We start from the raw sequence: 12,956 nt of genomic DNA on the forward strand, positions 1-12,956 counted from the left end.
AGAGAGAGAGAGAGAGAGAGAGAGAGAGAGAGAGAGAGAGAGAGAGAGAGAGCGAGAGCCAGTCAGCCAGCAGACAGACAGAGATCTCAACTCAAAAAATTCTCCTACGTATTCACTGCCCCCGGTCACCTAATCCACAAGGAACCTGTAATAGAATTTACTGTTTCTCCCTCCAGTGATTATGTTACACACAGTCTGTGAGGTCAGAAACATGCCTCTATCGGTCTCACAGGATCCCTGGCACCTAGCCCAGGCCTGGGTCTGGCACAAAATCCTACTGCAGGAGAGAATTCCATGAAGCACAGAGAGGTTCAGACACTTGGGCAAGGTTGCAGAGCTAATCAGAAGAGAAAGGGAGACACAAATCCGGATCTGTGGACTCTGAGTTGCATTTGTAATAATTACTGCTCATTCGCGGTCTCCCTGGAGCTTGGGACCTACAACCTCAGCACCCAGGGTCGGGGCCGACCCTCTGCTCACCCTCAAGACGTAACAGCTGGGGGCAGTAACAGTGGATAGTGGCGGCCAGCGCAGCACCGCTGGCCAGGTCCTGGATGGTGGTCACAGATGGGAAGCAGGGGGCTCGTCGGGCCACGGCGCGGTCCTTGCGGTAGCGGATCTGTGGACAGGAGGCAGGATGAGCGACAGGGCCGGCCCCCAGGTCTGAGGGCATGCAGGCTGGGGGGTGGGAGGCCTGGGGTTTCTGCTGCGAGGGGGCAGGAAGCCGGGGGCCCCAGAGCCAGGATGGAGGGGGGCCAGCCTGGAGCAGGGAGGGACGGCAGCGAGGCAAGGAGGCATCTGCGAGCAGCCAACCAGCGGCGGGGACCGGGGACAGGGACTCCTGGGACCCCTGAGCGGGGGATACATTACCATGGGGGGTTTGCTCCCCGACTCCTTCAAACAGAAGGCAATTGCGTGCTGGGGGGAGAGGAGCGGCTGTCAGCACGGGGAGGGGAGCTGACCTGCCAGGCCCCAAAGCCCACTCTGGGGGAGGAGTCCTGACCCCTGTCCTAGCCATCCAGTTCCCTGACTGTGCTCTGGCCGGCTTTAGGGACCCCAGCTCCTCCCAGCCCTGAGGGACCCCACAGAGCAGCCTCCCATGCAGGGACCCCTCCTCCCAGAACAGACGCAGCCCCTGGCTTGGGGAGAGGACGCAGAGGAAGCAGGTAGGCAGGGAAGGTGCCTCCCCCCCAAGCCCAGACCCCAGGGTGAGGGGAAAGGAGTGAGCAAAGGTTGGGACTCGCCCAGCCCAACTCTTCCTGCACTTTCCCCTTATCTGCTGCAGGGATGAATTCTAGGAAGCACAGAGAGGTTTAGACACTTGTGTAAGGTCACACAGCTTATTGAGGGAAGAGAGCAATGAGAGCTTAAAACTTACAGATCAGGCCTCCTTTTACAACTGGGTTTTTTACCCCTTAGGGAAACTGAAGGTCTGAGTTAAGAAATTGCTTCTATCTTCTTCTGGGTTTGAGGGGGGTCTTTCTCTTAGCTAGGGAGATCTTGTCCATGTGTGCATGCTACCGTGGTCAGGATCCACACATCCGGTGGAGTGGGGGCCCCACCAAGCTGTCTGGGGACTGGCTCCAAGGGTACCTCCCTCTAGCTACAGTGAGGGCATCTGCCCTCATGATTAACAGTTGTTTTTTTTTTTTTTCCCGGAACCGGGGATTGAACTCAGGCCCTTGTGCTTGCCAGGCAAGCACTTATTCTACTGAGCTATCTCCCCAGCCCCTTTCTAATAGTTTATAACAGGTTTTTTGTTGTTGTTGTTGTTTTGTTTTGTTTTTCCCTCGTGATTAATGGGAAACTTGCACACTGTGGGCTGGGATCTGCCCTCTGTGCATCGCCCAGATCCCTCCCCCTTCTCTTGCTGGGTCCCTCCCTTCCCCATCCCCAGGGACGGGTTCCAACTCCTTTGCTCACAGCTGTGGGAGAAGGGAGGGTGCAGACAGGCAGGCGGAATGCACACATGGACACAGAGCAACAAGCAGGGCGGGCAGACAGGGCGACAGACAGCCCCACTTACAGGGACCAGCTTCCAATACCAGCGTGTGGGACACTGATGCCAGAGAGGCAGAAAGGGGACAGCAGGGGCCGGAGCAGGGGGCAGGGCAGAGAAAAAAAAGGGAGAGAGAGAGAGAGATAGAAGTCACCTCCAGACCCCCATCTCAGGACGGGCCAGGAGCCACAGCCCAGCCCCACCGCCCTGCCCTCTGCCATGAGCCAGTGGCCTGAGCACCCTCCGTCCACCAACCCAGCCTCACCGAGGGCTGCGCCGGTGCTGCCCCGTCGGCAGGGGCAGCAGGAGACGCACGCTGGGTGGCCTCTTGCTCGGTTTTCTCCTGCAGCCTCCGGACGGTCTATGGACCAGAGAGAAGTCAGCCAGCCAAGGTCACCTCACCACCCAGGGCCTTCCCACCCTGGTGCCGTGCCACCTACCGTTTCCACCCAGAACAGCAGTTTGTGCTCCAAGCTGGGCAGAGCCAAGGGACCCGGCAAGGTCTTCGTCCACTCAAAGGCGAAGGCCACCATGAGGGCATCTATGACAGCCAGGTGGGCTCCCTATGGGAGCGAGGGCCAGTGGGTGAGGCCAGCAGACAAGGCCCTACTCCCCTGGCCTCCCCAGGCAAAGTGGGCCAGACCAGTGACTAGTGGGTGGGGCCTTGAGGACAGAAAGCAGGCGAGAATGAAAAGCCACACAGGATGGGCTGGGCTCACAGGCCTAGGATAGAGGGCTAGGTAGGGAGGTCTTCAAGGACCCTTATGAATCTTAGGGAGAAGGACCAGGCCTGGAGGGAGGGGCTAGGGTTGGCGGGCGGGGCTACATCTGATGAATGAAGCCCTGGCAAGGCTAGGTGGGAGGAGCTAGGGCTGGTAGGAGGAGCTACACCTGATGAATGAAACCCAGGAAAGGCTTGGTGGGAGGAGCTAGAGCTGATGGGAGGGGCTATATCTGGTGAATGAAGCCCAGGAAAGGCTTGGTAGGAGGAGCTAGGGCTGGTGAGGGGGGCTACATGTGATGAGTGGAGCCTAGGAAAGCAGGCTTGGTGGGAGGAACTAGGATTGGTACAGGAAGCTCTGGTCTGATAGGTAAAACTAGGCTTGGAAGGAGTTAGGCCTAGTGCGCGGAGCTTAAGGGGAGGAGGGAGGTGTAATTGGTGGAGCCTACTGAAGGGCCCAGCTAGGCTTAGGAGAGGGACTATACCTCATGGGTGGAGCCTGAAGAAGGTAGGCTTGGTGGGAGGGCTAGGTCTGATAGGCGGAGTCATGCTTGGCAGGTGGGGTAGGCTATTAGGGTGGAACCTACTAAGGGGGAGGGGCGGGGGTTGGTAGGAGAGGGCAGATTGATAGGTGGGGCTAGGCTTGGTGGGTCAGGCTTGGTCTTAGGGTTCCATGTCAAGGGGAGGAGCCAGGCCTAGTGGGCAGGGCTTAATGGGCAGGGGCGGGCCTACCATGAGAATAGGCTGGTGTCTCAGGTCCGCCTCCCGCACTGGTCGATCAGGTAGTGAGGGCACCGTGCCCCTCCGAGACAGCAGGGCCAGCAGTGCGGATGGGTTAGGAGGGGCCTCAAGCTGCGGCAGCGCCTGGCGCCAGGCCCGGCAGTAGAGCTCGGCAGACAACAGCAGCCGGGTGACTGGGGGCTTCACGTGCTCCTGCGCATACTGGTCCGTGTAGAAGGGCTCCCACAGCTCTGGGGGCACGTGCTCTGCGCAGGAGAAGGGCAGTCAGGGCCACCGCACATGCCACAAGCAGTAACCATGGCTAGGGAGCGAGGCCCGAGAGGAAGACTGGGTGGACAAGTCGCCCGAGGAAGGAGACATTGTCCCAGACAAAGGGGACTTCGGAGGCAAAGACGTATTACAGAACCCTGTACTGCAAGGAGCCCCTAAGCCTGGCTAAGCAGAATCTCGTAGGCCTCTGGCAAAGGGAAGAACACTCCCAATCACAATTACAACCTTCCCGTGCCTGCTAGGTGCTGGGTTCATGGACACCTTGTCAGTACTAGAAAGAGGCCAGAGTACTGCTGTTAACTGTGTGGCAGATGAAAAGGGGCTTTCCAGAGGAGGCACAGAGGGGGTAAGTGGCTCAACGTCACACAGCTCTTGGCGCCAGTACACAGATTCAAATCTTAAGCAAGGTCTGCTACACGTACCATGGGGACATCCTGACAGCCGGGGCTTAGGGAGGTGAGGCCCTGAACAGAGGCAGCCACATAAATCCGACTTGGAGGGAGGGCTCCAAGCAGGACCCCACGCTGGAGAGGAGAAGGAGAAGGCTGGGAAGAGTTGGGGGAGGACAAGGTAACTGAGGTCGCCAGAGTTGCCTCTTCTAGCAGGCTCCAAAAGAACCCTTGACACAAGGACGCAGAGATCCTCCACAGAAATCCTTGGCTTCGGCCCTTTCGCAACCCTGAAAACTGCACTGGCCCTTCCCACCCTGTGCAGAGTCACACCTTTGCTCGGCCCTTCTCAGCTGCAAGTTTTCAAAGGGTGTTGAGGGCTCGCTCTCTCCTCCTCCTGCCCTCTCCTGTCTCTGCCTCAACCTCCCTGACCTGGCTTCTGCCCTCTTATTCCTGCCTCAAAGCCAGTGGCGTCAGTCAATTCACAGCCCATGTACATCTGGGTCTGTGTTGCCTCTGGGCTTTCTGCCCAGCGTCACCTTCTTCCAGAACCCTTCTTCTGCCCAATATCTGCCCGGAAATGGCCGTGCTCCACCCGCACGGGCACAGCCATCTGAGGACTGCCACCTGCTGCAGCCTGGTCCAGTGTCTCACTGCACTAAGGTGTCTCCCACAAGCCCCAGTGCTGTCACCATCTCAGGGTACAATCACCTTGGTCACCTCCCTCCTCCACAGTCAACCAGTCAGGGAATTTCGACTTCCTGACACCTCCCAAATCTAAACATGTAACAAGTTTCTTTCCTTTGGGACTTTGTAGAACCTTCAAGATAAACAAAGACGGTGGAGAGCCGAGGTTTATCGGGAGTTTCTCCCAGTAGGCACTACTGGTCTTTGGATTACTCTCAAAAGGTGCTGGGGGATGCTCTCCTGTGCATTGTAGGATGTTAGCAAACTCCTTGGTGGCTGCCCACAAAATAGCAGCAGCAAAAGTAGCAAAAGACAAAGCTGCCACCAGTGAGAACCAGTCTTACAGAGCAGAGCTGTCCAGTAGAAATAAGCATGATCAAAACATATAACAAATGTTGCAGGGGGCTGGGGAGATAGCCCCGCCTGGCAAGAGCAGGTTCCTGAGTTCAATCCCCAGTACCACAAAAAAAAAAAAAAAAGGTGTTGCTGGGATGTGTGGCGGCACACACCCATGATCCCAGCTCTTGGGAGGACAAGGCAAGAGGATCACCTGAATTTGAGGCCAGCCTGGGCTACATAGCAAGTTCAAAGCCAGTCTGAACAGCAAGATCGTGTCTCAAAAGAAAAAGAAAAAAAAAAAAAAAAGCAATGAATATTGAGAGTAAAAATTTATAAATTAGCTGGGCATGGTGGCACAGGGACTGTAATCCCAGCAGTCAGGAGGCTGAGGCAGGATGACTGCCTAAAAAAAATTATTTTACTGTAAATAAAATAACAGCATCGCCTCCCTCAAAATCCCCCCCCCCCCCACACACACACACTTGGCCCGCAGCCCATCCTTCCTGCAACTTTCTGAAGTGGCTCTAGGTGTCCTCCTCACAAGTGTCTTCAGCTAGCTGTTGCAGTGCCTGGAGTCCAGAATCATTTCAAAATGTCGACTTTAGGGGCTGGGGAGATGGCTCAGTGGAATAAGCGCTTCCCAGGCAAGCGCAAGGACCTGAGTTCAATCCCTGGTTCCGCAAAAAAAAAAGTCGACTTTTCACAGTCAGTTTTATGCTGTGGAGGAGTCAGAAGTCTTCTGGTGCCAGGTCTGGTGAAGAAGGCCACACTGAGACGCTCCATGCACCTGGCTTTCCACTCAGTGGCCCCCAGGAGCCGCCCTGGCTGTACTTTTTCTCTTTCTTTCTTTCTTTCTTTCTTTCTTTCTTTCTTTCTTTTTTTTTTTTTTTTGGCCAGCTCATCCCACCCTGGGGGCAGGGCTGGAGCAGCATGCAGTGTCAGGGATTTAGGGATTGAACCCAGGATTGGAATCGAACTGCAGTCCCTGAGCTTGCCTACACTTGCCTAAGCAGGCACTTTATCCCTGAGCTATCTCACCAGCCCCTGAACTTTTGATCACACCTCATGAAGACACTCATGAAAGAGGATTTCAAAGCTGCTTCAGAAAGCAGAGAAAAGAATAGAGTGTGTTTAAAGTGAGGGAAGCTATTTAAAAAAAAAATTTTTTTTTAAATCTTTTATTTATTTGGTACAGGGTCTCACTATGCAACTTGGACTCACAGTGAACCTCCTGTCTCAGCCTCCCCCAGTGCTGGGATTACAGGCATGCGCCACCACACCCGGTTTTGGGGCTAGCAGGGCACGAGGTACTGGGGATCAAATCTGGGTCCTTGAGCTTGCCAAGCAGGCACTCAGACCACCAAAATCTCTCCCCAGCCCCTCTAAGGGAAGCTATTTTGAGGTAATTGAATTGCACTATATCTTTTATTACCGTACATTTTTTTAACTTCCAAATTCATTTTTTGATCACCCTTTCTATACTGTATAGTTTTTAAGTTTTCTAGGAGCCACATTAAAAAGGTAGAAACAGGGAACACTAATCATACAGCTTATGCAACCCAATTTATCTCCAAGGCATTATCATTTCTCAAAATATGATCGATTGGGGCTGGTGAGATGGCTCAGTGGTCTAAAGCACCTACTTAGAACAAGCTTAGCAAATCACAGAGACCAGGGTTCAATCCCTAGCACCACATGCCAGCCAGCCCCGCCCCCAGGCGGGCTGAGCTGCCCCCCCCACACACACACATAAATAAATAATTTTTTTATAAATTATCTTTATTTTTATTTATTTTTTTTAAATATTTATTTTTATTTATTACATTTATTTGTGTGTGTGTGTGTGTGTGTGTGTGTGTGGCCAGCTCAGCCCACCAGGGGGCGGGGCTGGCTGGCATGTGGTGCTGGAGGATTGAACCGCGGTCCTTGTGCTTTGCCAAGCTTGTTTCAAGTAGGTGCTTTAGACCACTGAGCCATCTCTCCAGCCCATAAATTTTTTTAAAAATTGAATTTAAAAAAAAAAAATGATCGCTATAAGAACATTACTACATTGTCCTGTGCTGGAAGCAAGCCTTGGATTCAAGGTCTATGTCACACATACTGCACATATTAATTCTGGCCAGCCACATTTCAAAAGCACAGTAACCACACGAGTACACTTCTAATCCCAGCAGTCAAGGAGGCTGCAATAGGAGGACTGCAAACTCGAGACCACCTGGGCCTCCACATTAAAAAGGGAAAAAGAGTTAGGGCTGTACTCACTGTACTGATCCGGGGTTCACTCACAGGTACAGCTAGGCTTTGTTTATTTCATGACCTTCACTGAATTCTAATAGCACCTGAAGTGCAGTGTACATAAAACACACACTGGATCCAAGACTTCATACCAAAAACAACAGTGAAATCCTACCACATACAGGCTCTAGCTCCATGGCCCAGGCCAGCCTGGAACTTGTTATTGAAGTCCCAGCCTGATCTCAAATTCAAGATCTGCCTGCCTCAGCCTCCCAAGTGCTGGAATTACAGGTATGTATCACCATACCCAGGGACTGAGACTGAAGCTCATTCTCATGCTACTGTGTAGGTAAGAAAACCCAGGCCCCCAGGATCACACAGCCTGTCACCAGCAGCGGTGCCCGCATGAATCTGACCTCCCTCTCACACTGCGCTACTGTTCTGAACGGGGGATTTCCCAAACTTCACAGACCCCATATCTTATCACAGAGCTCTGTTGAGCCCACCTGCCTGCCACGCCTGCATGGCTCTGCACAGCCTGCCGTCAAGGCCACCCTGCTACCATCCCACTGTCACCGTCTCAGCCCCAGGCTCCCCGTCCTCAAGGCCCCCTTGACCACTGCCCCTGGGGACTTGTGCGCTCTTGAAAATTTCCTGGTGATCCACACCCCCGGAGCTGAAACCACTCCCAGGAATTCTACAAGTCCTTCTCCACAGCCTTCCACTCTCCCCTCCTAGAAGACTTCAAGGGTCTGCCCCGCCACCCACAACACAGATCTTATCAGTCTATCAGCAGCAGAAGCCCTAATCTGATTTCACACCCATCCCCCTCTCCTGCCCTGCCAGGGCCCTGGCACCTAATGGGCATCAGTAAAGTACCAGAATGCACGAGTCTAGCAGAGCTCCATTCTCCTCACTTCCTGCAACCACCCTGGCAGGCAGGCAGGCAGGCAGGCAGGCAGGCAAGAGACACACTGAACTGGACCCTCAGGCCACAGCAGCTGCCGGACAGCTCTCAGAGCGCAGTGAGCTAGGTCAGTTAGGAAGAAGTGGGGGTGTCGGGAGCTTACCAGCCCCCATCAAGAGAGTCCCTTCTTTTTTGTGGAAGGGTTTTTTTTTTGTTGTTGTTTTGTTTTGGTTTTTTTGAGATAGGGTCTCACTATGTAGTCCAGGCTGTCCTGGAATTCACAGCCATCCTCCTGCCTCAGCCTCCCGAGGGTTGGGATTACAGGCATGTGCCTCCATGCCCAACTTCCATCTTTTCTATGAAATAACAGTAAGTTCTGCTTTGTCCCCTGGTCAAGGGACAATGAATGAAGAGTAATAGTGTCAATACAAGTCTCACCACCCATCTCACAGGCAGCCACAGTAACCATCCATTGGTGCAAACCGTGTGCCACCTGCTCCATGATGCATACCATACTCATAATTCCCCAAAACCTTGCCCATGGGGTACCAGGGTACCCATCTGCATGGTGCACCCCACACAGACATTTTCAGGCGTGGGTAAATAAGTGAACGGAAGCCCATTCAGAGGGGGAAACAGAAGCTGGGAGAATTGGGATCATTTTTCCATACACTAGAGGAGCTGGGAGGCAAACTCAGTTCTGACTTGCAAAACCAGCTGTCTATGGGCTTGCAACCTTGGCTGCGAGGTGCAGAGCACTCAAAGCCCCAACCCAGGGCCCCTAGCCCGTCTTCGCCTGACCTAGCAGAACCCTGGGGTGGGCAGGTGTCCGAGTAGGCCGTTCACAGCAAGATGCAGAAGGACAGATCCTGAGAAAAGTGGAAGGGGCGAGCTGGAGAGGAAGCCAGTGAGGGCCAGCTGTCACTGGGACCCACACCCAGAACAGGTTGGTCTGGGAAGGCCACTGGGAGAGGGGGAGGGGAGGGGCTATGCCCAGCCGGTGCCAAGACCAGTGGGCTGTTCCGCGGGAAGGGAGGGCATCCCCCACAGCTCCCCGGAAGGCCCAGACCTTAATTAATCCCTGTGTTCCCCAAAGCCAGGCCGGGACTCCCAGCTCTGACCTGGGGGTTGGTGGGGCCGAGGGTTCACGGGGCCTCTACCATCGGGGAGGCGCCTGCACGCTCCCCTCGGCCGTGGCCGAGTTCTCCAGATCTGCGGGCCTGAGAGGAGGAGCAGAGGCTCTGCGGCCATGGGAAAGGCCTCGCTGGAGCCGGAGCTCCCACCCTGGGCGATCCTGGACAGGCCATTTCCCTTCCATGGGGTTTGGTAAAATGAAGCAATAACTCTTGGCTGCCAGCAGCCGGCCGGGGCCATGAAAGCCAAATGGGGGTGGGGGTTCCCAGCGCTCCCGGATCGCCACCGGCAGCACAGGCAGGACCGGGGAGGCAGCGGGCTCGGGGTCTCCGCAGGCGCGTGATGTGGGCGTGCAGAGGGGAGGCGGAGAGGGGCGTGCAGTGCAAGGTCCCACCGCGGCGGAGGGCGGGGGCGAAAGAGGACCCTAACCCGCGCGGACCCCGCCCCGCTCACCTGGGGGCCGGGAAGCCGGGGTCCCGGCAGAGCGGGCCCCACCCCCACTGCGCCCGGACGGCCGTGCGGGCAAAGTCCACACCGCGCCGGCCGAGCAGGAAGCCCGGAGGCCCCGGCGCTGCGGGTTTGAGAGCACCAGGAACACGGGGGAGCCCCCGAACCCCGACGCTGGCGCTATTGTTCCCGCGCCCCGCCCCCCGCACCTGCCGCGCCGCGCCCGCGACCCCGGCCCGCGCCGTACCTGCGCCCCCGAACGCGGCCCGCAGCACCCACGCCAGGCTCGCCGCCGCCTTGGCCCGCGAGAAGTCGTACTGGTCCAGCGACTTGATCTCGGGCACCAGGAAGGTCCTCCGCAGAGGCGCTGGCCCCGCGGGCGCCGCCTCCACCATGGCGACGCGGGCTGCGGCGCCGGCTCCGCGCTGCGCCCCGCTCCGCTCCTCCTCGCGGCCGGCTGCGCGCGCTCGTCCCCGCCCGGTCCCGCCGCGAAGCTGAGCCAGGTGCGCCCGCCCGCGCCGCGACGCTGCGTCAGCCCCGCCCCGGGGCGGAGCCCAGGTGAGCCCCGCCCCTGCTCAGCTGGACCCCCCCTCCTCCCGCCCGGCTCGGACCCGCGGGGCGGCGACCCGGGCGGGAGGGAGGTGGGGGGGGATGCCTGCGGCGGGAGGGAGGGAGGAGTGCTGCGGAGGAGCGAGCGCCTGTGCGTGCGTGTGTGTTCGTGTGCGCGCACGCCCAAGCCCGGAGCGCTGGAGACCACCGGCACCGCCGTTTGTCTGGGTGTGCTCCCAGGCACCCACACCGAGTACCGTGAGCCTCCCCCGGCGTCTACGGGGTGCTCCTGTTCTGACCGTGTTGCTGAGGGTACAAGAATGTGTGGCTTCAGGCCGGGCCCGGCGTGGTGGTGCGCGCCTGTCACCCAGTGCGCAGGAGGCTGAGGCAGAAGGATCACCTCCAATTCAAGGCCAGTATGAACTGTCAACCAAGACTCAAAACAAACAAATTTTAAAAAGAAAGAAAGTCTTGGAGCCAGGGAGATGGCTCAGTAGAATAAGCGCTTCCTTGAAAGGTGCTAGGGCCTGACTTCAATCCCCGGTTCCGCAAAAAAAAAAAAAAAAAAAGTCTCTGTGCGTGGGTGTGCATCCCTCAGTGCATTTAGATGCTTGCTGAGGGTACTGGGGACCATCCAGGTCCACAGTGTGTGCATCTTGGACATTCTGTGCATATATGTGCTATCTCGATGCACATTAGAAACATGTACAAAGATTATGTGTTATGTAGGTGTATTTATTTTTTCTTTTTATTTAGCCCAGGCTGGCCTTGAACTTGTGGCGATCCGGCTGCCTCAGCCTTTTGTCTGGGGGGCCGATAGGCGTGTACCACCACACTGAGCAGTGTTTGCACACTGAGAATAAGAGCGATGAGGGTATGGGCACCTCTCCATAGGTGGTGTGAGTAAGTGTGTGCAAATCTAAATGTGCTTGTGTGTTGTAGGAGGGTGTGGCCGGGGACGTATCTGTGCAGGAAGTGGCGCTTCCGTCTGTGTGCTCAAGTGGCTGTCACTGGATACGTTTACAAACCCCTTCATGAACATTCAAGCTGTCTGCAGTATGTGTTGGGGACTTGGGCTGAGTGGGTGAGGGCGGACTTATATCTACGTGGATTTGTATGTAAGTGTGTAAATGTGACTGGGTGCGTGTGGGGGGGGTGATGCAGTTTTCTAAATGCATTTTGGGGGTATAGGATTAGCCATTTATGTCAGCACATTCAGAGTCCCAGGACTCAATCAAACACAGGTTGAAATATTAAAGAAATATTTTGTCTGAACTGAACAATGGTGCAGACCCTTTTCTTGAGGCTGTTCTCTGAAGTTGTATGATACAATGTAACACCTAATTTTCCAGCATGCCCAGCCTTATAATTGTTACAAGTTACCTGGAAATGCTGACAAGTCTCCAGGAGGATGGATACTTTCTAAGCAAATACTTCTCCCATAGGTGGTAGGATAGTCTACCCAGGCTTTAGCACCCTAAAATTTGGTCATCTGTTGGGAGTCCGGAGCCCATTCCCTGGAGGTGCTGGGGATGATTGTGACATCCCTATGTTTATGGATGTCAGGAGATTGTGTGAGCCTAGGATTGCCAAATCTGTAAACCATGAAGGTGGGTATGAGTGTTGAAGAAATTTTAATTTGTAAACTGGGTGTGGTGAGGCTGGGGCAGGAGGATCCTCAAGAGCTCGAGGGCTGCCTGGGCTACACAGTGAGACCCTGTTTCGGAAAGAAAAATAAAAAGACGGTTTGTTCTACTAGTGGACGCACTCATGAGTGTGTGCGTATTTGCCTAGGAACTGCATAGTTGTGTCCTCCCACAAATGTATTTGGGAGTGCTGAGGATCTAAATGTGCATGAAAGTGTTGTGTATGCAGACATTTGAGTATGTAACCTTCAGCCACTCAGTGTTACTGGTGTACGTGGAAATGCCTAGAGCCCCAGGTGTCCATATTTACAGTCTGAGCCATTGCAGTTTTGTGTCAAAGCCACTGCTGTGTCTCTCACCTGTGTGTCAGCATGGGGGTTAGTGTTTGTACAAGGGCTAGGTCTATCCAGGCCTGTGCGGAAGTGGGCATACGTGGGCGGGACAAGCGGGCAGGAGTGCATGACATGTTGCCATTGGATGTATATTCTGAGTATATTCATGCGGGTAAAGTGGGCACGTGTGAATGGATGCACACTTGAATGGATCTGTGTGTGAGCACTTATCCTCACCTGGGGACCACGTGCCACGTGTGTGTGAGACTTGCTTGCTTTCTTTCTGAACAGCCTCACTATGTAGCCCAGGCTGGCCTGGAACTCACAAGCCTCCTCCTGCCTCAGCTTCCTGAGTGCTGAGATTACAACTGTGCACTGTCATGGCTGGCTGTGTGTGTTTTCTGCATGTACACCGAGTACCTGAGTGAATCTCTGCATGTGTTTATTTATGCTGGCCAGATGTACCTGGATATTAAACTATGACTTCGACAAGAATTGAGGTCTGCATGTCTGTAAGCATATTTATGGGTACTGAGGTGCACTTGTGTGACAGATGAGAG

The 12,956-nt window shown here is 55.2% G+C and overlaps 1 protein-coding gene across 3 annotated transcripts in view; it reads right to left on the minus strand.

Moving 5' to 3' along the window:
* Positions 1-10,333, minus strand: part of Camsap3 (calmodulin regulated spectrin associated protein family member 3) — a 16,561-nt gene extending 6,228 nt beyond the window's left edge. For 2 of the 3 annotated variants that reach the window (XM_023705118.1, XM_023705119.1), the window contains exons 1-6: positions 10,117-10,333; positions 3,453-3,706; positions 2,440-2,562; positions 2,265-2,360; positions 871-918; positions 481-619 (exon numbers count right to left, since the gene is read on the minus strand). In XM_023705118.1, the coding sequence (XP_023560886.1) occupies positions 481-619; positions 871-918; positions 2,265-2,360; positions 2,440-2,562; positions 3,453-3,706; positions 10,117-10,264 (808 nt within the window). In that variant the 5' untranslated portion in view covers positions 10,265-10,333. The remainder of the gene's footprint in view (positions 1-480; positions 620-870; positions 919-2,264; positions 2,361-2,439; positions 2,563-3,452; positions 3,707-10,116) is intronic. The other variant, XM_004644898.2, reaches the window with a different exon arrangement.
* Positions 10,334-12,956: the final 2,623 nt, after the last annotated feature.

This window comes from Octodon degus, unplaced genomic scaffold (genome assembly GCF_000260255.1).
Source record: "Octodon degus isolate 3935 unplaced genomic scaffold, OctDeg1.0 scaffold00214, whole genome shotgun sequence".
In the NCBI taxonomy this organism is placed as follows: domain Eukaryota; kingdom Metazoa; phylum Chordata; class Mammalia; order Rodentia; family Octodontidae; genus Octodon; species Octodon degus.